The sequence below is a fragment of the Pinus tabuliformis genome, chromosome 2_2 (genome assembly GCF_031772625.1).
Source record: "Pinus tabuliformis cultivar Carrire ecotype Pingquan chromosome 2_2, CPIR1, whole genome shotgun sequence".
NCBI lineage: Eukaryota > Viridiplantae > Streptophyta > Pinopsida > Pinales > Pinaceae > Pinus > Pinus tabuliformis.
Window position 1 is genome coordinate 1,306,728,333 of NC_142300.1, and position 26,681 is coordinate 1,306,755,013.

Consider the following 26,681-nt stretch of genomic DNA (forward strand, 5'->3'; position numbering starts at 1 on the left):
AGTCCCTGCCCTCAGGCATGGACTATTGTAATCGTTCGCGAGCAATATAGCATTAATTGACCTGCTTTTAGTCCCCGGTCATCAACTATATACCAAGTTTTTTAAAGACATATTCATAAATCATGTTATTTGGCCTCTTCCCGAGGACCTAAGGTAATCCGAAGCTAATCCGGAGCTAAAGCATATGTTATATATTTTGTGTTCGCTTCACATTTTCAAACTGCTAAAAATACTAATCTAATGCTGGCATTAGTCCACAGCACTAAATGCTAGCTCCGATATTTTGGTATATCACCGCGTATACGCCTACCTCGCAGAACTTCCAGGTGCCCAGGTGCCAGGTGCCCAGGTGCATGTAACCATGTAACCAGGTGTAATGTTATTCCAAATCTTATTAGAGGACTACACTGGAAACTCGCCATACAAGAGAAATTTTCTGTGAATGCTTTGATAATGTCAGTGGGACGCCAAAGGTGACTTCCACGCCCAGGAAAGAGGAAAGCCTTTGGTCCCGGAGGATCCTGCAAGTCGGTGCAGGATATATCGCGGTCGCTGTCTTCTTCCCACTGTGCTGGTTGTGCTTCTGAAGCCGTCGCTGGAAATTCAAGCTACATATATTTTTAAAATGTTATGAATTTCTCTATTTTTTTATCCTAGTATTGAACTCGAGTTAATTACTTACATGCTCTAACCGGACAGGTTCAATGGCCACTGTAGGTGCTCTGCGAAGAAAAAAAAAGAAGCCAAACTACTGGGCAGTTGCTTTTTCTCGCACCTTCCAAGCTTTTGTTCTCCGGCATGGCGTCCCCAGGAATCTGATTCAATGCCACTGCAAACACATAGGTAAAGCCATGGTTTAGAATTATGTACGTCTTTTTTTTTTTTTTTGGAATGCTAAGTTTGAGCACTGTAATCTGAGGAATTTGAGTGCTTACGAGTGTAGGAGTTTTAAGAGTCCTAAAATTCATTTATAAAAACACATTTTAAAGTATGAAAATTCCTGATATCCCTAAAATTTTCACTCTGATATCCCTAAAATTTTCACTCTGATCATTAGACTGCTCCTTAAAAAAGCGATTAATTTGCCATGGCAAAGGGCATTGATTAAAAGAAGCGGTAATACCAATTGAGTTAGCTTGACTGCTCCTAAAAAAGAGTGATTGATTTGCCCTGGCAAAGGGTTATTGATTGGGAAAGGGCAATTGATTGGGAAAGGGCAATGATTAAAAGAAAGGAGTAATACCAGTTAATTCAGCTTTGATTTGTTATTGATTGGGAAAGGGCAATGATTAAAAGAAAGGAGTAATACCAGTTAATTCAGCTTAAAAATCAAAAGGGGCGAATGTTGTAAAGATTTCACATACCTGTGAATTTTCTGTGAATGCTTTGATAATGTCAGTGGGACGCCAAAGGCGACTTCCACGCCCAGGAAAATGCTTGGACTCTTGGACTCTTGATCGATTATGTCCTTCCCAATGTCGCACAGATGATTGTGCATTCTTATCCGGTTCTTGACATCCACCTGAATCAAGCATTTTTGTTCGAGAGTCTCAAACCCTAACCAGCCACTCCACCCGGTCGCATCCCATATACGTATAGCTGTATCTTTGCCTTCCCCCGCCAAATAGCAAGCAACGTCCATGAACAGTGATTTCTCTTCTTCATCAAGTGCTTCAACTGTGATTTTCAACCTTTCTTTGATATTCCAAGGCAGAATTCTAGAAATCTTGCCCAATATAGCTTCCCATACTTTTCTATCAGCAAAATATACCGATTCACTGGGAACTGGTTGTTCATGCGGGCCCCTGCATTCAACCTACCGTTTGATTCCCGATGGAGACCAAACCCACTAAAATCCAGCCTTGCTCGGCGCTTAATTTTTTTTACAATATACGAAAAGCATATTAAAGCAGACATATCCAGAATTCAGCTGTCACAGAACAATACCAAACATATCAGCTGTGATTGGAAAACAACGAGTCCTGTAGCTGCAGTATTCTCTTATCTCGAGTCGTGACTAACACTCTGCAACTTGGCCCAAGAACTTTGGTAACCATTAAAGCATCTAATTGATCAAAATTATCGACATTGTCCAGAACAATAAGAATGTTCTTCGCTTTATTCAGACGCCTCCTCATGAAGACTTTGCCTTCGTCTATGCTCTGAATTTTACAGTCGAAACACAGTAGATCCGCCGGTTAAACCGTCCTCTGCATGGGTCAGGCTGCAGAGGGCTCAGCATATGGCAAACTGCACTTCCATAAATAATCCCAAAGCATCTAATTGATCAAAATTATCGACATTGTCCAGAACAATAAGAATGTTCTTCGCTTTATTCAGATGCCTCCTCATGAAGACTTTGCCTTCGTCTATTGTCTGAATTTTACAGTCGAAACGCAGTAGATCCGCCGGTTAAACCATCCTCTGCATGGGTCAGGCTGCAGAGGGCTCAGCATATGGCAAATTGCACTTCCATAAATAATCCTATGCCAGACTGCACCTCCATAAATGGCCATATGGAAGGCCGGCTATACTACACGTCCTAGCATGATTACACGTAGCTCTAGCTATATGGAATGCTAGCTATATTAGCATGATTACACGTAGACCGATTGCACGCAGCTCCCTGTGGGGCATGATGTCCCCATGTCTATTTTCTATTTCCCTATTTCAAATCCAAGATATTATATTTATATCCAGCAAAAAATTAAAAATTTAATAGCATATGTGTTTATCAATTGTTAACAGATTTAAAATCTGGCGTTATCTAAGGAGAGAATGGAGTTTACAACCTGGCAACCTCAGCACCTCCAATTCTGGTGGGCCATTGGCTATTTTTCATATGCATTTTTATTTGATGGTCAGCGTTAATTCATTCCATAGACAAAATTACACTTTTTCATAAATCAAAATGTTTTTGTAATTTTTCCATATACATATATTTTTTTTCATTTATATGTATGATGAACATTCATCTCGTCTATTTGTTTTCAAAATAATTATGACGTGAATTCTATTTCCTGGGATGCTAGACTAATGCATCGGCTGACGAATTATAGTACTCCTAGTTTTCGCAAAATGGATATGGTGCTTCTCGTTGTTTTCATAGCACATGTTTACAAACTTACAGAATAGCATAACATCAATGCCCACAAATAATGAATTATACATATTTATTTATTTATTTGAATAAGGCACTACGTAGTTTAATTTAATGTAATTTGAAGTTCAACTTTGTCGCATTCACTGATTATGAATTAACGGTGTTTATGTTTGTGAACTGCAATTGTGATGGTCTAATGGTCACCATAAAGATCAGGTTCTCCAGTCTATCCACTGCAGTATGATTGCATATGAATGTTTATTGACTTTGATATAATCCGAACTGCAGTGGCTGTAAACATTTTAGACAAGAAAGGAAGCTGCCAGTTCTCACAGAAAATGAAAATGCTGCTTGTTTGGCTGAGCAAATTGCAGAACAGTTCAAAGGTCAATCTTGTAATAATGCTACTGATGAAGATACTGTTGCTGGCAATGAACCTCAATTTTCAAACTATTCGCAGTTACTACTGATTTTAAACTATTCGCAGTTACTACTGATTTTAGAGTTCAGTTTTGTTGCATAGTGGCTATTGGCTATCTCAACGTTCCAATTTCAGCTACTGATGAAGATACTGTTGCTGGCAATGAACCTCAATTTTCAAACTATTCGCAGTTACTACTGATTTTAAACTATTCGCAATTACTACTGATTTTAGAGTTCAGTTTTGTTGCATAGTGGCTATTGGCTATCTCAACGTTCCAATTTCAGCGCTTTAGCTTAGTGCAGGGACTCGCTGCATCGCAGCCTGCCTTGTTTGATGTATAACCAGATCAGTCTTGTTTGTTGATTTATAAATAGTTGATCCATACAAATATCACAATTACCATCGATCACACTGTCTCCACAATCTTCTCCGACTTACATTGCCGCTGAAGTGGCCGTCTTCCCCTTCAAATTGGATTATTAATGTTATGAATGTCGGTTATGGATGTCGAAAAAGGGCTGCACTTGAGCTTGCTCTTTACCAAACCCATATGATAATTTTCTGCGCCGCTTCTTCTTCTGTGCTACTGATACCCAAGCATTGTTGCTCTTGAAAAGAAGAGAAGCCATGTCTGAATTTGTCAACAAAAACTGTAACTTCCGGCTAGGAAGAAGAAAGTAAAGCTGCCCAATCTGCAATCGATCATCATCGCCCAGAACCTGGGAGATGTTTTGACCTACGTAAAGGCCATCTGAGTTACAGATGAAGTGCCCCGAATATTCTCGCAGAATCTCTTGGCTTCTCACCTCTTCAGAGAACTCCTGGATGCTCCCGTCCATCAATATGAGCTTTGCAGTCGCTGGTGGAACAGGGGAAGTAGCATTTGAAGAAACGCAACTCCCCATCTTTGCAATTCGGAAAAACTTATCCAAGACTCTGAGAGCGAGTGGTGGAGACTTGGAAAATATTCAATCAATCTGTATGTGAGAGCCGGATATCAGATGAATGTTATAGGGGTGGCCCAATTCAAGAATAGGGATTTAACGTCGGGGTGGTCAAATCAAGAAGAGGGATTTAATGTCGATGTCAGCAGAAGGGAGGTGATACCCAAACTTTTGGAGTGGGCGATAACGTTGTCGTGGGAATCTTAAAAATAGCGCGTGGACAATTCCTCCTCCACATTTAAAATTTTCATCTTCAATATTAATAATGGATTTATTTTTGATGTGACGTGGTCGTAAGTAGGTCTCAATTATTGAATCTGTTTTTGGAATTCAAGTTGCATCGAGACAAGAAAGTTGGGCAGTTGTCATCCCATAATTTTCGTGGCGTTTTAATGAAAGAAAGTGGGATTCAAATCACAGCGCACCTTTGTCGTTCGCGCCATCTTCATAATTACAGAAAGCATATCGAGTGAGTAGTAAAATGATTATTATTTTATTTTGAAAATGAATTATATTCCATGGATGAAAAGTTTGGTAAAAAATAAAAATCAAAGTGTAATGGAAAAATAAAATTCAAAATTTTGAAATAATATTATTGGAATTTAAAATTTTTAAATCTACCATTTATGGTAATTAGATTTTAAAATATTTTAAATTTTAAAAAATTATAATAAATTGATTACTTAATATAAAATAATTAAACTTTAAATATCATAACTATAACCTACTTATCAAAAGTTTTGGATAAAATGAACAATAAAATTAACACTTACCATTTAAATCTCAAATTTAGAGAGCTGGACAACCTCTATAGTATTGTTCTAAAATCAATAATCACGTATATTGTTGTAGAATCATTGATAACGTGTACCAAAAGTAACTGCTATCTAAAATTTGTGCATGAGACTTTCCACATGGTGATTGTTATGATACATAATAGCATCTATGAGTTTGTTTCAAGTCAAGCTTAAAACAAACTATAAATAGCAATAATTTCTGAAGAAGTAAAAAGTATGTAATCATAATATAGTGAAATGAAAATTATATATTCTAGAAAATAATGAGGTAGTTTATATTTATATAAAATAAGTTGTTGTTGTGGTTCATTTTTTTTTTTTCAAATTTTTATAGTTTGAGTTTTGTTTAAACACGATAAAACAATTAACCACAAAGTTTTTAGGGTAGATATTCCTCATTAGTAAAATTATAGTTTTTTAACAATATTATTATTATTATGGTGAAGTTTTTGGATTTTAATTTAAAATTTTGAATATGAATGTTGTTATTAGATATAATTTATGACCATTAATATGTAGAGTTATGTATGTTGGAAATATGAGAGAGGTGTGAATTAATATTTTTTATATTTGTTATATTATGTCAATTAAGATTATTAATTAAACCAAAACACTTCAGCCTTTAAATTTTACGGACAATATGCTAACATGAAGCATTCCTTCAAGCATATTGTGATTGAAAAAGGTGACAAAGTTTATTCCTCTGTCAAATTATCTCATTGGCTCTATTTCTCCAAATATCGGTAGTTGCAAAGCTTTGATTAGGCTTCGGCTAGGTGATAATAAACTTACTGGGGAAATCCAAAAAGAGGTTGGGAAACTAGAAAACTTCCTTGAGATGGTAAATAATCAATTTACAGGAACCCTTTTTCTAGAGATAGGAAGATGCACTGCACTTCATATGTTATACTTATAGGTAATCTGCCAAGCACGCCTGGTTTTCTAAAAAATATTCATGTATTGGATTTATGAATTGAAAATTTTGGGGGTTCCATACCCTCTACATTGGGAAATCTCATTTCACTGGACAAGATGGCAATGAATGGAAACATTTCTCTGGAGTGATACCAAGAGAGAGTTTGTTGTGCACTAAATTACAGTACCTAGACTTGAGTAGCAACAAATTGACTCGTGGAATTATTTTTTAAGATTGGAAGCATAGAAGGATTGGACATTGCAATGAATCTTAGTTGGAATTATCTCTTGGGGACCATTCCATTAAAGGTTTATAGACTCACAAAACTGGAAACCGTGGATATATCTCATAATATGATGGTTAGGAATTTGAGTATTCTTGGCCAACTACCAAAATCAAGTGTCTCTGAATGTTTCATACAATAATTTCTCCGACTATCTTCCAGACACAGATTTTTTCATAGAATTTCCTCCAAGCAGTTTATATGGAAATGCAGGTCTTTGTACTTCATGGACTGATAATTATTTTGAACAATTAGGGGTTGATTCCCTTGAAGGGCATTCTAGAGTTTTTAATGTTAAGATAATCATAGGCCTTTTGTTTAGTTCTATAGGAATGATGTTGTTTCTAGATATGTGTGTTGATAAAAGCTAATAAAATGCCTCAGCAAGGGTTTGAAGATTCAGAAATGGGTGGCCATGGCAGATGACACTATTCCAAAAACTTAATTTCTCGTTAGAAGATGTTGTTGATTGTCTGGTTGACAACAATATCATAGGAAAAGGTTGTTCCGGTGTTGTTTATAGGGCTGAAATGTCAAACATAGATGTTTTGTAGTGAAGAAGCTTCAAGCTTCATAGAAGGAAGGACAACAAATCAGAGACTCATTTGGTGCAAAAGTGAAGACACAGGGCTCTATTGCGCACAAAAACATTGTGAGACTTCTTGGATTTTATTCCAACAACACGAATAAGATTCTCATGTATAATTACATGCCCAATGGAAGCTTGGGTGGTTTGTTGCATGAAATGAGAGGATCATTGGACTGGGAAGACAAATACAACATCATTTTGGGAGCAACACAAGGGATTAAGGATTACATCACCACTTGATCCCAACAATCATTCATTGTGATGTCAAAGCTAACAATATATTGTTGGGTTTTCATTTTGAGCATGGCCTTGCATATTTCAGCCTTGCCAAGCTCATCAATTCCTCTAGGAATTACACTAAATATTCAACAAATGTGGTTGGATCCTATGGGTATATTGCTCCCAATATGTATTGTTAAATCCATTGTTGCATTCATGTGCTATTATGAACTGTTTATAGGATTTGTTTCAGTAAAGGTTAGGGAACTTAAAGATATTTGTTAGACCAAAACAAAGCATGACAAATATATGCACATAATTTACCAAGAATTTCATGTTGTAGCATCTTGTACATTCATAATTTGCCTTCAAGGTCATTAATATATAATCTCAGGTAGTTATGTTTGTATGTAATTTACCGAGCATTTCATGTTGTAGCATCTTGTACATTCATAATCTGCCTTTTTAATGTTGCATTTTTAATATTCTCTTTGTACATGCTTCTTATAATTCTCCTATCATTTATTGACCTTTGAATGATCCCAACATAAAACAAGAACTCCATGTATAATGGAGAGATGAAGCAATGCATTGAGTGCTCCAATTGGTGAACCATTCTAAGAAAATCATTTTGGTTTTAAAGTTGTGAGATATAGTTTGTCTTCGATATTCTTGTTGTAGATGCATCTTAATGCCTACCAATTAGTGCCTTAACCATGGTGGATTTCAACCCCACTAGTGTAACAAGGCCCCATTGGAGTTTGGCCTGGATGACAAAGACCATCTACAGTCAAAAAAATATCGATTGTGGCATACATATAGTTCAACATTTGAAGGTAATTAGTTGTTGGGTGTTAGAAACAATTATACAAAGCAGAATATGCAATAATATTCCAGTGTACCTAAGACCACTTGGTGTTGTTTCTGCATGAGAACATAATTTCTTGCTCCTATATGGGATCTTAAACTCCCACTCGTATGTTATGTTATAGAGCAATCAATGTTGAATCAAATGTATGATATAAAACATGAAAAATGCATAAAGCACATTACCATTTAGTTTATCCTTTATCATGGAATATTATATTACAAATTAAGCTAGTTATAAAACCCTGCATTCTATTACATATTTAATACCAACTTTCTAATTGTTATGCTTTTGGGTTGGTATTCTAGAGTTGCATAACTTTTTCTTATAATTTTTATATTAGCCTCTAATTATGTGAATGTGATACCAGGTTGAATAATTGAGTTTCAAATTCAATGTTTAATATGGTTACTTGACCTTCCCATATAACTTTAAATTGTATGTAGTAGGGTTTATACTCCTTTGACCTATGCCTCTATTTAGGAGCAACAATGACTTTCTGTCAATGCTCATGCTCTGGAGTCTGACCTAATATCAATAGGCTCAAATTTTGTTGGGTATAGAGATATTGTATATGATAAAAGTTGTTGAGCTTCTTAGAGTTGGTTTTGTTACCTAAAACCTGTGTGTAATTTGATTGCAGATTTTGGGATATATAGGAAAGTATAGAATTAGTGAATTCAATGGTTTTCCTTCACTCATGTCGATGGAATTTCCAAAAGATTTTGAAATCTAGAATTGAGATAAGGATGTTCCTTTCTAAACAAAACTGGCACATTAGTTGTTGAACTTCTTATAATTAATTTTGTTCCTTAAAACTAGAGTGTAATTAGATTGCAGATTTTGGAATATTAAGAAAATTCTATAGACATGAACGAAGTCAATGGTTTGACTTGTCTCATGTACATGAAATTTCCATAATGTTCTAAAATCTAAAACAACATAAAAAATGGCCCTTTCCCCAAAAAGGCATTGCACTTGCAAGTATAAATTTCCTTTATACCAATATAACATATATTGTGCATACTGTTAGAGTCGGTCTGGTCAGTCCTCCGTTAGAGATCAAAACTCTTTATGCATTTCATTTTTAGGTGTCCTGCTCCATTCACTTAGCTGCATTCCACTAGGGGCATGCCATAATATGACGGAAAAGGTCATGCTAGTCATTTCCCCTCATGTCTGGCTCCTGCTGGCTTAGGTCTTTGGTCAATGATCACTAAAGTCCATGACAGTCAAGGTCTGGTCCTTTAATGGACAAAAGTCATTTTCGATCATTTGAGCTAAAATTTCAAAGGGAAAGTGAAAATCAGTGTTAATTTAAGTCAGTGAAAAAGTGTCAAAACATAACATTAGAAAAATGGGTTTTTGAAGAAGCAAAAATTTAACCCATGTCTTCCAAGTCTTTATATACAATTTTTCACCAAAATCAAAGTCATTGTGCAAATCAAGTGCATAGGGAAACATTGCAAAGTGTTTGAGTGTGCATCATGCGTGTTTGAGCAAGGTTGGAGGCAGTTTTCAGGGCGTGGCGCATATACACAGGGACGCGGCGCACACAGAAGGCGCGATGCACACAGAGCCAGCCCTCAGTGTATTTTTCCAATGAGCACGGCGCACATCCAGGGTGCAGCGCATTGGGTTTTGTGCGCGGCGCACACAGACAAAGCGCCAAAACAGTGCCAAACTTCCCCAATTTTTTTGTGAATCCCCTCAAATTGACAGGTAGGCTCTATGACATGACTTGTTCCTCAAAGTTCATAAATGATATGGTGGTTTATGGCAATGTTTGAAATGCAACAAAACTCATAAAGTCAACCACAAGAAAACACCAAAGGCCATTGTTGCTAGGGTTGCATATTTGTGGTATTGAAGCCAAGGTTCCATTTTCACCCACCATTTTTTCCTCACCTACCATTTTTCCCTATCCTCCCTTTCTCATTTTTCCCATTATCCCTACCCTAAAACACTACCAAACTCTATTCCCTTCCCCTCCTCTTATTTGTCAACAAAACACCCCAAAACCCTACCTTGTCAAAATCCCAAAAACCTAACCTATCAAATACCCAAACCCCCTACATATCCCTAAACAAACTTCTCCCCATAACCCCTATTCCCATCACATTACTCCCCTCCTAATACTCCCTTTTGTTTCATTGTTCCCCTTGGTGGCAGATATCACAACAACACCTAGTTTCACCATCATCAAAGGGTAGTCCAAGCACAGTACATAAACAGCAGTCATGGCATCTAAGGGTTCATCAGAGTATGAGGTGGAGACTCAAAGTGATACATCCCTGGAAGAACAGGCTCCCAGGAGACATCACAAGAGTGGAAAACATGTTAGGGATGAGCCAAACACCCTCACTGAATTGCAGGCATGCCCTCTTGCTATGTCATGTTTCCAGCACCTAGCATGTTTTGAATTTTGTCAAAGGGTGGCTAATGTTAGAGTTCATCATGAGTTGACCCGTCTTTTTGTGCTTCACCTCCATGGAGGTCAGTCTATCTTAGCCGGGGTCACCTTCACATTCACACCTGAAAGTATCTCAGTGGCAACAGGCATACCGAATGTTGGAGAACCATGGCATAAGAAGAAGAAGGTGGATAGGTAGCATTATGAGCCTTACATTAAGGCCAGTTGTTTGAGGCAACTCACAAGAGTCTTTCCATTCCAATATTTGAGAAATGAGTATGCTCCACTCATGAGGTTGATCATGAAGTACTTCAGCTGTGAGGGGAGGTTCTCTCATCTATATTCCTATCACATCAGGTTGCTCATGCACTTTACCAGGGTACGGATGATGAACCTCCCATTTTTCATTTGCAGAAACATAGAGAGGATGAACACTTTCATGCAGCATAAGACCCCTCAGCAGCAACTTAACAGTGTTTATCACTTTGCTCTTATCCGGATTTTGGTGGATCATCAGTTGGGATTGCAGGGCATTGCTTGGGAGGACTTCATCTCTTGTGACTTCTTCAGCACTTCACAGGTACTAGCAGAGGCAGAGCATGAGATAGGTGGTCCTTCTCACTAGTATGAGTGCCATGAGGCCGCTACTATGCCAGTATTCATCACCTATTAGAGAGGCAGTAGACATTTATTTGCAGCGGCAAAGCGAGTGTTATCTCCACCCGAGGTGGAACGGGCCTCGCTTCCGGCATTGACGACACAGGAACAGGACAGAGGTAAGGAGCCAATGCATGATGAGGGGCCTTCAGGTGAGCCATCAGGTGAACGAGAGACTGAATTCGTTCTCCTTCATGATGATGAGACAGATACAGAACCGACAAATGTAGAGCTTAGAGAGATCATCCAGGAGCAACAATCAGAGATTGAAGCCTTGTCCCTTGATTTAGAAAGAGCCAAATGGAACATGAAATATCTGGAGCAGAGGAACAAACATCTTGAGGATCAGCAAGCGATCATGGAGCTACAAAACATTCGTGAGCATCACCAAGCTGCACAAAGGAGAAGAGTTGAGCTCACGTCATTGGAGCAAGAGATCAATGAGGACCGGGAGGCCAATCTCGAGAGAGTTAACATGCACTTGGAGAGGCTGCTGGACAAGGCCGACAAGGACCATGCCTTACTGAGACACATGGCTTTCCATTACAGGGCACGAAATATGAGTGCAAAGGCCCAGATAAAGAGCTTGAAGGCAAAATTGAGCAAAGCAACAAAAGAGGCAAAAGAGGAAAAAGAGCAAGATCGGCTTCGAATCTTGGCTGAAGCTTCTTTGGAACAGCATAGCACTTCATAAAGAACCTCCAGCCCAAATTTCAAGAAACTTGGGGCAATTTTGGTCACATGGTAATTTTTTGGTCAAAATACATGTTTTTTTCTCCCTGTGCGCCGCTTAGAATTGGGAGCTCCAAATTGGAAATGGCTTGCATTTTTGGATTCAGCATGAAAAATCACGACTACTGGTGCTTGGACAAGAAATTTGGGCATGATTTGAGTCTCCAGGAGGTCAAAAACACCCAAAAAATGACCTCTCTGCCCCTATTTTGACACACAGGAAGCAGTCTTGGGAGAATGAAGATTTGGAGGGGAAAATGAGCACCAAATTCAGAAATTCCACTTGGGTTGGAAAGTAGACAGGACAGGCTTTCCAACAAGAACACTTGGGCACATTTTGGACTCCTGCAAGTGCCTCAAAATAGGCTCCAAAGTGGCGCAGCGCATATAGGAAAAAAGGCCAATTTCACCTCCGTTTCGCGAAATTTCGATTTGCGACTTCTCAAAGTGGGCCCGCTCATCTACATTTCACTTTTTTGGCACCTAAGGCAGCATTTAAAGTATTTTGACTCTAGATTGGCTTCTATCCAAGTGGCAAAGGAAGGCAAACAGTCACCCAAGCCATTTGTCATGTTTGTAACACTGCACCTGTAGCTAATGGTTGGCTTTCCACCTCCATTTTGTAATGATTCGAGTAACTCCCCAACCCTTGGGCGTTCTATCTCTTCATGGCACATTCTATATATTGTATGCAAACTATTTGCAAAGGGTTGGTTGGCTGGTAACTTCTGGGAGACTGTGGGAAAGAAACTCTGTTTCTTCATTGTATATTTTGACAGAGAATTAATGAAAGGCAGCGGCTCTGTTTCATGAGATTCATGTGGTTATGAGTGTAGAAAATGTGTCTCTTATGTTTCATATGTATTTCGTGATGTTTCAGAGTTCATTTCGTATTCATTTCCAGTGAAATTTTCTAAGTTAGATAAGGTAGAATTCATTTATATTGCACTACCTGTGGGAAAATTTCATGTTCAGTGTTCTTCTTCCGTTGAAAAGGATTCATGTACTTATGCCCTTTTCACTCTCCTAAGCAATCTTTCCATTCCGCGTTATTTCAAACTAAATTGCTAGACTTTGCGCCTGTCTTGCCTCACGAAGTAATCTGTGCCTTTGTATTAAATTCTCTGCTCATTGCTGTCTGTTGGTCCCATACCATCCCAGAAACTCAGTCATTTATAAAAAATTGCTTTCTTGTATCCATATTTACTTACTAGCCTAAGATCAATATTTCACTGATAGTCATCTCAGACCATTCCGTTTACTTATTTCCTGAGAATGACTCGGAGAGAGCCCTCTCCTATTCTGGTAGGGCTAGCTACCAGACTGAGCGTGGTTTGTGGTTACCCCGAATTTTGCCTTCCTTCAGCCTAAGGCAGATTTAGGTGCTAACATAGTAAGTAAGTGAAAAAGCTCTGGGTGAATTTATGGTAGATGATATAAATGACTGTGTTGGGTTTCAAGAATCATTTGAGGTTTCTTTTCTCATGATTGATGAATGCAAAGACAATCTGGCTGTCATATCGTATGAAGATGACCTACAATATATTCAGACTTTAGCAGACTAGACCATTCAGGATTCCCTTTCAGACTCTTCCTCATATGTCTCATGTTTTGAAATGTTCTTTGAAGAGGAAATCTGCTCACCTATTTGTTCAGATTTTTTAAAGACCAGGAGCATACTCTTATTTATGAAGAAAGACCAAAATCAAGAGAAAAAGATACCTTGTTTTTTCAGCAGGAGGAAAGACTTCATATTTTTCAGGATCCAATGGCAGATTTGTTGCAGTCAGCAGTGAAGGTGATTATTTCAGTATTCAGTGATGAAGGGGATCATGGTCAATTATGTTTTTGGAGGCCCAGTTACTAGTATTTGTTGTTGACCATAAGATATGATCCGGAGAATCAATCAAGGAGGCATCTACTTGATTGGTTACATTGGAAGACACATTACACATGATTGTACATATTGCATTAGTACACAGTTGGCTGTCATCATGATTTGAAACCCTCGAATCTTGATGGACTGCTGCCATTGAATAAGTTTTGTCAGTTCTTGTTTTAGTTAAGTTTGTCATGTTGGTTTCATAATTAAGTCGGTTTAAGTCAAGTTTCAGTCAATAAATGAGTCGAAGTCTTGTGTTGTTTATCGAAATGATGACTCCATAGCCCAATGGGTGAAGGCACTGTCTAGCTCTTCCAGAGATCTACTGTTCTTGGCACCTCCAAGGAGCTACCATCTCCCATTGGAGCCAATGTTAGAGTCGGTCTGGTCAGTCCTCCGTTAGAGATCAAAACTCTTTATGCATTTCATTTTTAGGTGTCCCGGTCCATTCACTCAGCTGCATTCCGCAAGGGGCATGCCATAATTTGACGGAAAAGGTCATGCTAGTCATTTCCCCTCATGTCTAGCTCCTGCTGGCTTAGGTCTTTGGTCAATGATCACTAAAGTCCATGACAGTCAAGGTCTGGTCCTTTAACAGACAAAAGTCATTTTTGATCATTAGGTCTAGGGATTAATCAATTTGGTCTTTAAATATGTCCAGTAAAGCCATGCAGGCAAGAGTAAGGCCCTTACAAAGTAATGATTCAGAGAGTTTCATCGTCATATTGATAAACTTCGACTGTTCTTCAAAACTCTGTTTTGAAGAAAAGTCCAATAATGTCATTGGTGATAAAATTTTCAAAAAAAAGTCGTCAGTTGATTTCTTCAGATGCATTCATGGTTTCCGTGGCCAAATGCCCTATCATGCAACCCCTGCAAAGAGTGCCGAAAATTTCATCATTTGAGCTAAAATTTCAAAGGGAAAGTGAAAATTAGTGTTACTTTAAGTCAATGAAAAAGTGTCAAAACATAACATTAGAAAAATGGGTTTTTGAAGAAGAAAAAATTTAACCCATGTCTTCCAAGTCTTTATATACAATTGTTCACCAAAATCAAAGTCATTGTGCAAATCAAGTGCATAGGGAAACATTGCAAAGTGTTTGAGTGTGCATCGTGCGTGTTTGGAGCAAGGTTGGAGGCAGTTTTCAGGGTGCGGCACATATACACAGGGGCGTGGCGCACACAGAGCCAGCCCTCAGTGTATTTTTCCAACGAGCGCAACGCACACCCAGGGCGCGGCGCACTGGGTTTTACGCGCGGCGCACACAGACAAAGCGCCAAAACAGTGCCAAACTTCCCCAAATTTTTTATGAAGCCCATCAAATTGACAGCTAGGCTCTATGACGTGACTTGTTCCTCAAATTCTATAAATGATATGGTTGTTTATGGCAATGTTTGAAATGCAACAAAACTCATAAAGTCAACCACAAGAAAACACCAAAGGCCATTGTTGCTAGGGCTGCATATTTGTGGTATTGAAGCCAAGGTTCCATTTTCACCCACCATTTTTCCCTCACCTACCATTTTTCCCTATCCTCCCTTTCTCATTTTTCCCATTATCCCTACCCTAAAACACTACCAAACCATATTCCCTTTCGCCTCCTCTTATTTGTCAACAAAAACCCCAAAACCCTACCTCGTCAAAACCCCAAAAACCTACCCTATCAAATACCCAAACCCCCTACATATCCCTAAACAAACTTCTCCCCATAACCCCTATTCCCATCACATTACTCCCCTCCTAATACTCCCTTTTGTTTCATTGTTCCCCTTGGTGGCAGATATCACAACAACACCTAGTTTCACCATCATCAAAGGGCAGTCCAAGCACAGTACATAAACAAAAGTCATGGCATTTGAGGGTTCATCAGAGTATGAGGTGGATACTCAAAGTGATACATCCCCGGAAGAACAGGCTCCCAGGAGACATCACAAGAGTGGAAAGCATGTTAGGGATGAGCCAAACACCCTCACTGAATTCCAGGCATGCCCTCTTGCTATGTCATGTTTCCAGCACCTATCATGTTTTGAATTTTGTCAAACGATGGCTAATGTTAGAGTTCATCATGAGTTGACCCGTCTTTTTGTGCTTCACCTCCATGGAGGTCAGTCTATCTTGGCCGGGGTCACCTTCACATTGACACCCGAAAGTATCTCAGTGGCAACAGGCATACCGAACATTGGATAACCATGGCATAAGAGCAAGAAGGTGGATAGGCAGCATTATGAGTCTTACATTAAGGCCAGTTGTTTGAGGAAGCTCACAAGAGTCTTTCCATTCTGATATTTGAGAAATGAGTATGCTCCACTCATGAGGTTGATCATGAAGTACTTCAGATTTGAGGGGAGGTTCTCTCATTTATATGCCTATCACATCAGGTTGCTCATGCACTTTACCAGGGTGCGGATGATGAACCTCCCATTTTTCATTTGCAGAAACATAGAGAGGATGAACACTTTCATGCAGCATAAGACCCCTCAGTAGCAACTTAACAGTGTTTATCACTTTTCTCTTATCCGGATTTTGGTGGATCATCAGTTGGGATTGCAGGGTATTGCTTGGGAGGACTTCATCGCTTGTGACTTCTTCAGCACTTCACAGGTACTAGCAAAGGCGGAGCATGAGATAGGTGGTCCTTCTCAGAGAGGTAGTAGACATTTGTTTGTAGCGGAAAAGCGAGGGTTATCTCCACCCGGGGTGGAAGGGGCCTCGCTTCCAGCATCGACGACACAGGAACAAGATAGAGGTAAGGAGCCAATGCATGATGAGGGGCCTTCAAGTGAGCCATCATGTGAACGAGAGACCGAATTCGTTCTCCTTCATGATGATGAGACAGATATAGAACCGACAAATGCAGAGCTTAGAGAGATCATCCAGGAGCAGCAACCAGAGATTGAAACCTTGTCCCTTGATTTAGAAAGAGCCAAATGGAACATGAAATATATAGAGTAGAGGAACAAATAGCTTGAGGATCAGCAAGCGATCATGGAGCTACAAAACATTCATGAGCATCGCCAAGTTGTACAAAGGAGAAGAGTTGAGCTCACGTCATTGGAGCAAGAGATCAATGAGGACCGAGAGGCGAATCTCGAGAGAGTTAACATGCACTTGGAGAGGCTGTTGGACAAGGCTGAAAAGGACCATGCCTTACTGAGACACATGGCTTTGCATTACAGGGCACGAAATATGAGTGCAAAGGCCCGAATAAAGAGCTTGAAGGCAAAATTGAGCAAAGCAACAAAATAGGCAAAAGAGGAAAAAGAGAAAGATCGGCTTTGAATCTTGGCTGAAGCTTCTTTGGCACAGCATAGCACTTCATAGAGAACCTCCAGCCCAAATTTCAAGAAATTTGGGGCAATTTTGGTCACATGGTAATTTTTTGGTCAAAACACAGGTTTTTTCTCCCAGTGGCGCGGCGCTTAGAATTGGGAGCTCCAAATTGTAAATGGCTCGCATTTTTGGATTCAGCAAGAAAAATCATGACTACTAGTGCTTGGACAAGAAATTTGGGGATGATTTGATTCTCCAAGAGGTCAAAAATACCCAAAACATGACCTCTCCGCCCCTATTTTGACACACAGGAAGCAGTCTTGGGAGAATGAATATTTGGAGGGGCAAATGAGCACCAAATTCAGAAATTCCACTTGGGTTGGAAAGTAGATAGGACAGGCTTTCCAACAAGCACACTTGGGTACATTTTGGACTCCTGCAAGTGCCTCAAAACAGGCTCCAAAGTGGCACGGCGCATATAGGAAAAAAGGCCAATTTCACCTCCGTTTCGCGAAATTTCGATTCACGACTTCTCCAAGTGGGCCCGCTCATCTACATTTCACTTTTTCGGCACCTAAGGCAGCATTTAAAGTATTTTCACTCCAGATTGGCTTCTATCCAAGTGGCAAAGGAAGGCAAACAGTCACCCAAGCCATTTGTCATGTTTGTAACGCTGCACCTGTAGCTAATGGTTGGCTTTCCACCTCCATTTTGTAATGATTCGAGTAACTCCCCAACCCTTGGGCGTTCTATCTCTTCATGGCACATTTTATATATTGTATGCAAACTATTTGCAAAGGGTTGGTTGGCTGCTAACTTCTGGGAGACTGTGGGAAAGAAACTCTGTTTCTTCATTGTATATTTTGACAGAGAATTAATGTAAGGCATCAGCTCTGTTTCATGAGATTCATGTGGTTGTGAGTGTAGCAAATGTGTCTCTTATGTTTCATATGTATTTCATGATGTTTCACAGTTCATTTCATATTCATTTCCAGTGAAATTTTCTAAGTTAGATAAGGTAGAATTCATTTATATTGCTCTGCCTGTGGGAAAATTTCACGTTCAGTGTTCTTCTTCCGTTGAAAAGGATTCATGTACTTATGCCCTTTTCACTCTCCTAAGCAATCTTTCCATTTCGCGTTATTTCGAACTAAATTGCTAGACTTTCTGCCTGTCTTGCCTCACAAAGTAATCTGTGCCTTTGTATTAAATCCTCTGCCCATTGCTGTCCGTTGGTCCCATACCATCCCAGAAACTCAGTCATTCATAAAAAATTGCTTCTTGTATCCATATTTACTTACTAGCCTAAGGTCAATATTTCACTGTTAGTCATCTCAGACCATTCCGTTTACTTATTCACTGAGCGTGACTCGGAGAGAGCCCTCTCTTGTTCTGGTAGGGCTAGCTACCAGACTAAGCATGGTTTGTGGTTACCCTGAATTTTGCCTTCCTTCAGCCTAAGGCAGATTTAGGTGCTAACACATACTACCTCATTCCCAAGGGCTAGAAGGTCATGCTATTTTTCATCCTAATCCATAATTCTTTCCAAATCTCATAGATTCGATCCTTCCATATTTGAGGTTAGTGAATGTGATGATTCCAAAATGTTTTTATTTTAAGGAGGATCAATGGTATTATATATATATATATATATATATATATATATATATATATATATATATATATATATATATATATATATATATATATATATAGATATATATATATATATATATATATATATATATATATTTATTTATTTATTTATTTATTTATTTTATTTCCAGGGTTTGCAGTGGACATTAATGAATTTTTTTATTTTTTTATTTTAACTTTCCAAGGCTTGGAGTGGACATTGATGAAAATTTGTGATTTTCATTGTCTTCCTTTCAAGATCTATGGATATATTATTTACTTAAAAGGAATTAAGTTTGTGTCTCTATTGTTGCAGATACCTCCAAAATGAAACACATTTCTGCCCCTTGGCAGTGGAGGTCATTTATGCCCCATGAATGAACTCGCAAAGTTGTACACACTTATCCTGATCCAAAATCCCACAACCAAGTAAAGAACCATTTCTACTAGTATTTGATTCCCTAAATCTATTGAAAAACATGAAAGCTACAAAATCATATTTCTATATCATTTCAATCATGAAGTTTTCAAGATGTAGACTAGATTTGAGCTTCGGCTAACATACATGCATAGAACTTCCAACTTTTTATTGCACCCATCCCCATCAGTTCACTACACACATACCTTGCTACGTCATGGATATAAAGGTGGCTAAAGTAGCAAGGAATATGTTGACAATATTTTAGGCATTAGATTTTGTAAATATTTGCCTAGATTTGGGAGGCCTTTCACAAATATAATGGAAATTTTCCTAGAAGTACAAGGTTATCAACATGTGAATATGTACTCATGAAATACTTCACGGTAAGGAGAATCATATAGGAAAATAGTGTCGGGTGGAGACATGGTGGTGTATTTCTTATTTGTTTATCATTAATGGTGATCTAAGACTTTGTTTTTTTGATTTCTTGAAGGTGGGATGTTGTGGGCACGAAGAGTAGAATTCAATATCGCCCCATCCCTATTCCCAAACAAGGACTTCTAGTAAAATTCGGGCCCAAAACTGAAAAATAACTAGGCACATGATCATCATCACCACATACTGCTTAGTAGTTCCAATTGTAGCAATAGTAGTAGCAGGAGACACAAATATGTAAGATTTACGCTCTACTACATAGGGAATTGTTCAAGAAAATTAATCAAGACGAAATTAATATTGTCTAAAGCATTTAATTAAATTAATTTGGATCTGAGATCACCTACAGGACTCTTCACTATTTTTATTTTTATAATAAAATCGGTTGAAGGATATGCATAATCGAGGTTTTCATACAGACATGGCAGGGAGGAGCATAGGTTGGGCTAATGGAGCTATTCAACTTGCTAAATGAGGTTTTCATACATACCTGAGTGAGTTAAAATGGGCTAAAAGAGCTAAAGTGGTAATAGTGTCAATGAAGCGATGTGAAGCATTTTTGGGACCTTTTTCTATATTTCTTTATTGACAAAAATTGATGCAAAAAGAAATGTGAAAGTTAACAATTGTCACAAGATATTAATAGTTTGTGCTAATTCTAGTTACTTTGCTTTGTAGGATTAGATTAAATTGTTTGTAGATTATTGTGTATTATTAGCTTGTTGTGTGGGTCATGCTATAGGGGTGTGACATTGTACTAACTCCACTGAGTTATTTTTTATTAAGTTAAAAATAGGGGCTGTATGATTATAGATTTTATAAAAATCATACCATTATATATTGAGCATTTTTTTCAAAATCAATGTCTATGTATGCAATTTCAAGGATTTCCATAACTCCTCACATAATTCTTTAGATGGTGCGAGCTCAATGGAAGAGCACATGCCTTATAAGCATGAGGTTGGGGGTTCAAGTCCACTATACCCTAATATGCATTAATGAATGATACCGTATTTTAGTTTTAAATTAAATACTTTTTGTATTGATTTATTTTAATGATGAGACATTTTTCTAAATTCGTTGTTTTGTATTGTCTCTAAAGAGATAAATGTGATATTGTGTATTTCTAAATATATTTTTTTATTGTCTTTATAGAGACAATAGCTAAAATTAAAGATGTATTGTCTCTAGAAAGACAATATGTCTTTAATCCCAACTATTGTCTTTAGAGAGACAAAAATGAAATTGTATCTTAAGAGACAATAATGCATGTGTTATATATTATCTTTATAGAGAAATTTTTTTAAAACAATAATTTGAGACACCGACTTAAAGAAAATATTTAAGACAATACAAAACTTCTTCTGAAGTTAAGACAATTTACCCAAAATTTCTATCAAATATTATTTTAAACACCTCTCAAATGTAGTAATGTAATACACTGCTCATTACCATGGCTTTCCTTGGATATATTTACATAGTGTAATACGTTACTCATTACCATGGCTTTCCATGGAGATATTTACTTACTGTCCCTACTACTTTAGTTTTCCAGGGTTAACTTGTCTACTGCGAGTCTAGTCTTTTGCCTATTGAGTGACATGTGTTCGAAGGTACATCGATGATATTGTCTTTTTGATACTTGTTACATTGAACTTGCCAGAATCCTTGGCGTCCAATAAGTTCATTTCTAGTACACGGATGACATCTGTCTTGCTCATACTTATTACACCGAATTTGCTGGAATCCTTTGCATCCAATAAGATGGTTTCTAGAATGTATTTGAAACAATCAACATTGATGCGTAAGGGTTGCAGGAGCAAGGGAGTTACGCGTTCAAGAGCATCAATTTTTTTCCTCTCTATATGATTGTCTGAAATAACACCCCCTGCATAATGTGAATCTCCATTTGGCTCCTTTTTATTCTCCTACACGACTTCGAATCTCTAATGGTATTGTCACCAATACCATTCTCAAACACTCTTTCTTTACAGCCACAACACCTAGAACGTTGATGAGGTTTATGTTGTTTCAGACTTGACTCCTTTCCACTTTCCCCTGGTTTTCACTGGAAAAACTCAAAATTCTCCTTCCAGACTTCACCATTAGTATAAAATTCCTTTTTCCAAATAGGAATTGATACTTTGATTTAATCTATAATATACTCATAGGATTCAAGGGCATCTCTCCTATGGACAAAGGACACTAAAAAAAAACACTTTCTTCTCCAAGAGGTACAATCCCAAGACAATGCACTAATGCAAGTCTCATTAATTTCCATTGGTTTCTATTTGTAGAGCATATGGCTTTGAGCTGTCTAAGGGCCATGGGGATATAAACCTCGCATCTAAGCTCCAGAACTTGCTTATCCTCAAACGTATCCCTTATTGTTCAAATAAAGGTAGCTATCGCTTCTGCTACTGAACTCCTTATTAAATCTATATATTTTTTAACATCCAAGTTATCATCAACTATTTCCACAAAATATTGCTCTGCTTTAGCCATTCTTTTGAGGAATATAGTAGACGAATTTTTCTATGAATTCTCACCACAAAGTGGTTGAGCCTGGAGAGTGTTCCCAACATAGTTTGCAGAAAACTTACAGGAATAACAATAAAATCGTTTCCCTGGAAGCATCCAGTTAATATTCTCAACAAAGAGGGTTTCGACTTGTAAGACTAGCAGAGCAACGTTGTAAACATATGAACTTTGATGGTCAGAAATTCATGAGCCTCTCGAGCAGACCTCCCAATCCACGTTGAGAATGTTAGTGGCTTACAAGAAGATAATGGTGCTTGTATAACATCATGCAAGGAAGTTTGGTGACTTTTGACTGAATTTATGATCACTAGGAGCCAATGTTACATACTAATCACTTGGTCACACCCACTGGCTCATGGGATCTATGTTGTTGTCATATGCATGTTTAAAAGGGGCATGATATCATTGAAGATTAGGTATGTGATTTACTAGTCGGAAAACACCACCAAATCAAACACGTGTTTCCATTCTTGAGGAAAATTGAATTCGTGAGTGATAGTTTGAATTTGAAACAATGGTTGACTGAATTGTAAGTGGGAAATTTATCAGCAACTCATCTTTAATTTTTTTTAGTACAATCGCTTTGTAATCACTGGTCATCACTTGTTACGCTGAACTTGTTGGAATCCTTAGCGTCTAATAAGTCAGTTTCTGCAATGTGTTCGAAACAGTCGACATTGGTGCATAAGGGTTGTGAAAATACTAGAGTTACGAATATCTGAAAGCATGAATTGAACTATGAATCCTATTCCACAATGTACTTAATGATATTTAGATCAAATGCACTAGCATACAAATTTTGGTAATTTTTCAAGGGGCATACCCATCGGCGGTGGAACCCTAACCCAGTGAATTCCTATTCCATTTTCCCTGCTGATCTAGGTGGATATTGGTGGCCACCTGCCAATTCCACTTGGACCCCCACCATTGCTTCTTTTAGTTTTTCATTTTCCTTAATTATAGCATAGTTTACTATTTTTAGCATTTTTTCAGGTCCTAAACTTCCAGAGCCGTTTTGAGGCCCTAAACGATGTTTTTTTGGAAATCTAACGCCAACGATTTTTTGTCTAAAATCATCTTTTTTGTTGTAGTCCTTGGAAGGATCTTTCCAATGGGTTATCATGCACATCAAATGGAGATAATATGACCAAGTCATGACCCTGGGAAGTCAGTTGTCTAACTCACCCCAACGGGGCCCATAAACTCTTGGTGTTAAATCTCCTCGGATTAGGGTTTTGGTTGTTTAGGGTTTGCTCTTATTGTTAAATAATAAAAAGGCCCTTGATCCTCATTGAAAGGAAGTTCAGAGGAATGTAGCTGCCACATGTCTTCTTAGAGATAAGCTCCATCGCCCTAGCTGGCTTGTTTCCATTTCTGTTTGTAAGCATATTTCAGTATTTTTCAATAATGAGATGAAGTATTATTTCTGCCCCATCTCTGTGTTTATGGTTATCTATGTAATTTGTTGCGTTCCTTTTTAAATCCGGATTAGTGGTATCAGAGCAATCTAATTTTTTTCTCTGTTTTTCTTTTTATGTCCCCAACGTGGTCGGGATATAAGGAGTTAGGGCTTGAATTGGTCGAACCTTTGCAAGACCAACCTCACAAATCCCAACGACCTCCCATGGTAGATGAAAAGAAATACGAGGTGGCAGGAGATCCTATCAAAATCTTGCTTGAAGAAGCCCTTGAGCGACAAAGGAATGCGATGATTGACATATTTGCCCAGATCCTTCAACAGCTACCCAGGGGCGACTCATCGGCTTCTAACAGCTACTCTAGAAACGCCACACCGTTTAAGGTACAAGTTAATTTTGAAATCGCCATATTCGAGGGTCATGTAGATGCAGATTGCGTCGATAAATGGTTAAATCTACTAGATGGTTATTTTTTTGTTCATGATTTCTCCAGTCAGTAAAAGATTATTTTTGCTCTTCTCAAAGCAACCCCCCACATCAAGGATTGGTGGGAAACCTACTGCGAGCAGAAGGATGAAAGTACAGGCTCACTATTTTCAGCCACACCCACTTGGAATTCATTCTAGGATGTCACCAAGGAGCAGTACTACCCTGTCGGAAGCTATGAGGACCAATACATAAAGTGGACCATGCTGCGGCAGGGAAGGGACCAAGACATGCCGGATTTTACCAATATTTTCCATACCCTTCGCACAAACTTGGGTATCAAGGATTTGAAGCAGCATTTGGTACTCAAATATTGCAGTTGCCTGCACAAGTACATCCAGGAAGAAATCGAATTCCTAAACATCTCCTCGCTCAGCACGGAATACCGATATTCCGTCAAGGTTGAGCAAAAGTTTAAACAGAAGAAGCGAGACTTTTCATCTGCAAATCCGAAGCAAGGGAAAGGTGCCCCCAAACCATAGAAAAAAGGACAAAGCTAAGGCGGGGTGGCCCAAGACAACTCGCCAAAGCTGCAAGCAAAGAACAGTGTCGCGAAGCCGAAAAAGGACATGGGAAAGTGGTGTGAGTTCCATAATAGCTCCACTCACAACACAAGTGAGTGTCGGTCCAAGCAGTCACTGGTGGCTATGCTAAAGGTTTCAAAATCAAATGCATGTTCTGACTCTGAGTCAGAACCCAACAAGGGTAATGATAAATGGAAGCAGATTATCAATGCGGAGCCCAAAGCCACCGTTGCCACCATGAAGATCCAGAAGGAGGAACCCAAAGATTCAGAGGAGGAGGAGCGTCTATTCCACTCCCAAATGTGGGTAAAGGCCTCCCCTCTACAGTTCATTGTTGACAGTGGGAGCCAAAAGAACCTCATTTTGGCAAAGGTCGTGAAGCAGCTGGGCTTACCGACCACAACACATCTATAATCGTACACCATCGGGTGGCTTCACCAAAGATGGGATCTTCGTGTGAGTCAACAGTGTCGCCTTCCATACAACATCAAGCCGTTCACAGATGAGGTATTGTGTGACATTGCTCCCCTTGAAGTTTGTGATGTATTATTAGGACATACTTGTGGAAGTGACATGCTATGTATGAATCAAGGCCCTGTGCTATTATTGTTACTTTGGGAAATAAGTTGTACAGGATACCGGAGGTGGCACTGCCTACCACCATCTCTTTGGTTACTGCAAAACAATGCATTAAGCTCATTTCCAAAACCGGGAAGTTTGTTTTATCGATGATATGCCCTCAAGGAAAGAAGAAGACAATGGCCACGGCCTCCAGACAGGGCCCCTCCGCACGACAACTATAGATGGACAAGGTCATGGAGGAGTACGAGGAAATCTTCACCTCCCCCGCAGGGGTTCTTGTGCACTGTCAGGTCAAACACTCCATCGATCTAACTCCAGGTGAGCCACTGCCCAATGGACCAATCTATCGGTGCTCCGTTCTAGAGAACGATGAAATCAAGAGGCAAATTCAGGAGCTTCTATAGAAAGGTCACATCCATCCGAATTCACCGCCCTGTGGGAGCCTGATCATGTTGGTATAGAAGAAGGATGGGACTTGGAGACTCTGTATTGACTATCGGGCGCTAAACAAGATCACTGCCCATAATAAGTACTCGATCCCACGGATTGATGACCTCTTGGACCAACTGAAGGGGGGAAAATATTTCAGCAAGATAGATTTGAAGTCAAGATATCACCAGGTACCAATCGAACCCTTCGATGGGTGGAGACTTCCTTCAAAGCCAAGGAGGGCCTTTTCGAATGGTTGGTTATGCCTCGGATTGAAGAATGCTCTTGCAACCTTCATGAGGCTAATGGATGACATCTTGCGGCCATTCACTAACTCATTTGTAGTGGTATACTTAGATGACATCCTGATCTTCAGCCAGAGTTTGGAAGAGCACCTCCACCACATCCAACAGGTTCTTCAAACACTGCGGAAACACAAGTTATGTGCCAATTTGGAGAAATGCACTTTTGGCATGACCCAGGTTCAGTATCTGGGATACATTATTGATGAACAGGGAGTGCATGTGGATCCAACCAAGATCCAAGTCATTCGGGATTGGCCATCTCCAACCACTCTGACAGAGCTATGTAGCTTTCTAGGTCTTGCCAACTTCTACCGCAGGTTCGTGTTGTCCTTTTCTCATATCACTTGGCCCTTGAGTCAAGTCACCAAGGGAGGAGTGAAAGAAAAATTCTTTAGGTCTAAATCTCAACAGAATGCATTCACAGAGTAGAAACATCGCCTTTGCTCGACATCAGTGATCCCATCACCAGACTTGAAACACATTTGAGGTCGAGACAGATGCCTCTGACTATGCTATTGGGGTAGTCCTTACTCAACATGGGCATCCAGTGGCATATCACAGTGAGACACTTTCAGACACAGCCTGGAAGTATACCAATTATGGCAAAGAGATGTATTCCATTGTGCAGGCCTGCCGACAATGGAAGCATTACATTTTGGAGAAGGAAACGGTCATTCACACAGACCACCGACCCCTACATTTCATACAGACCCAAGGGAAATTGCAGAATGATCACCATCATAAGTGGTCCACATACCTGCAACAGTTCCATTTGAATATCAAGTATAAGAATGTTATGAACCCAGC

The 26,681-nt window shown here is 38.9% G+C and overlaps 2 protein-coding genes and 1 pseudogene across 6 annotated transcripts; 1 reads left to right on the plus strand and 2 right to left on the minus strand.

Annotated features, from left to right (window-relative positions):
• Positions 1-388: 388 nt before the first annotated feature.
• On the plus strand, positions 389-3,852 carry LOC149198302 (putative GPI-anchored protein At3g06035). Of its 5 annotated transcripts, none has more exons than XM_089404117.1 (4): positions 395-574; positions 718-843; positions 2,749-2,819; positions 3,392-3,852. In XM_089404117.1, exons 2-4 carry the CDS (start codon positions 824-826, stop codon positions 3,571-3,573), a joined length of 273 nt encoding a protein of 90 aa, XP_089260243.1. In that variant the 5' UTR covers positions 395-574; positions 718-823; the 3' UTR covers positions 3,574-3,852. The 5 variants fall into 5 exon arrangements, 3 of the variants coding, with proteins under 3 accessions (XP_089260242.1, XP_089260244.1, XP_089260243.1); XR_016254260.1 differs by having other exon boundaries at positions 397-574; positions 3,315-3,421; XR_016254261.1 differs by having other exon boundaries at positions 397-574; positions 3,320-3,421.
• A 160-nt stretch (positions 3,853-4,012) lies between these two features.
• Positions 4,013-4,432, minus strand: LOC149198303 (uncharacterized). The gene has a single exon (XM_089408999.1). The coding sequence runs from the start codon at positions 4,430-4,432 to the stop codon at positions 4,013-4,015; it is 420 nt and encodes a 139-aa protein (XP_089265125.1).
• A 17,018-nt stretch (positions 4,433-21,450) lies between these two features.
• LOC149198304 (molybdopterin synthase catalytic subunit pseudogene) lies at positions 21,451-22,094 on the minus strand (annotated as a pseudogene).
• Between the last annotated feature and the right edge of the window lie 4,587 nt (positions 22,095-26,681).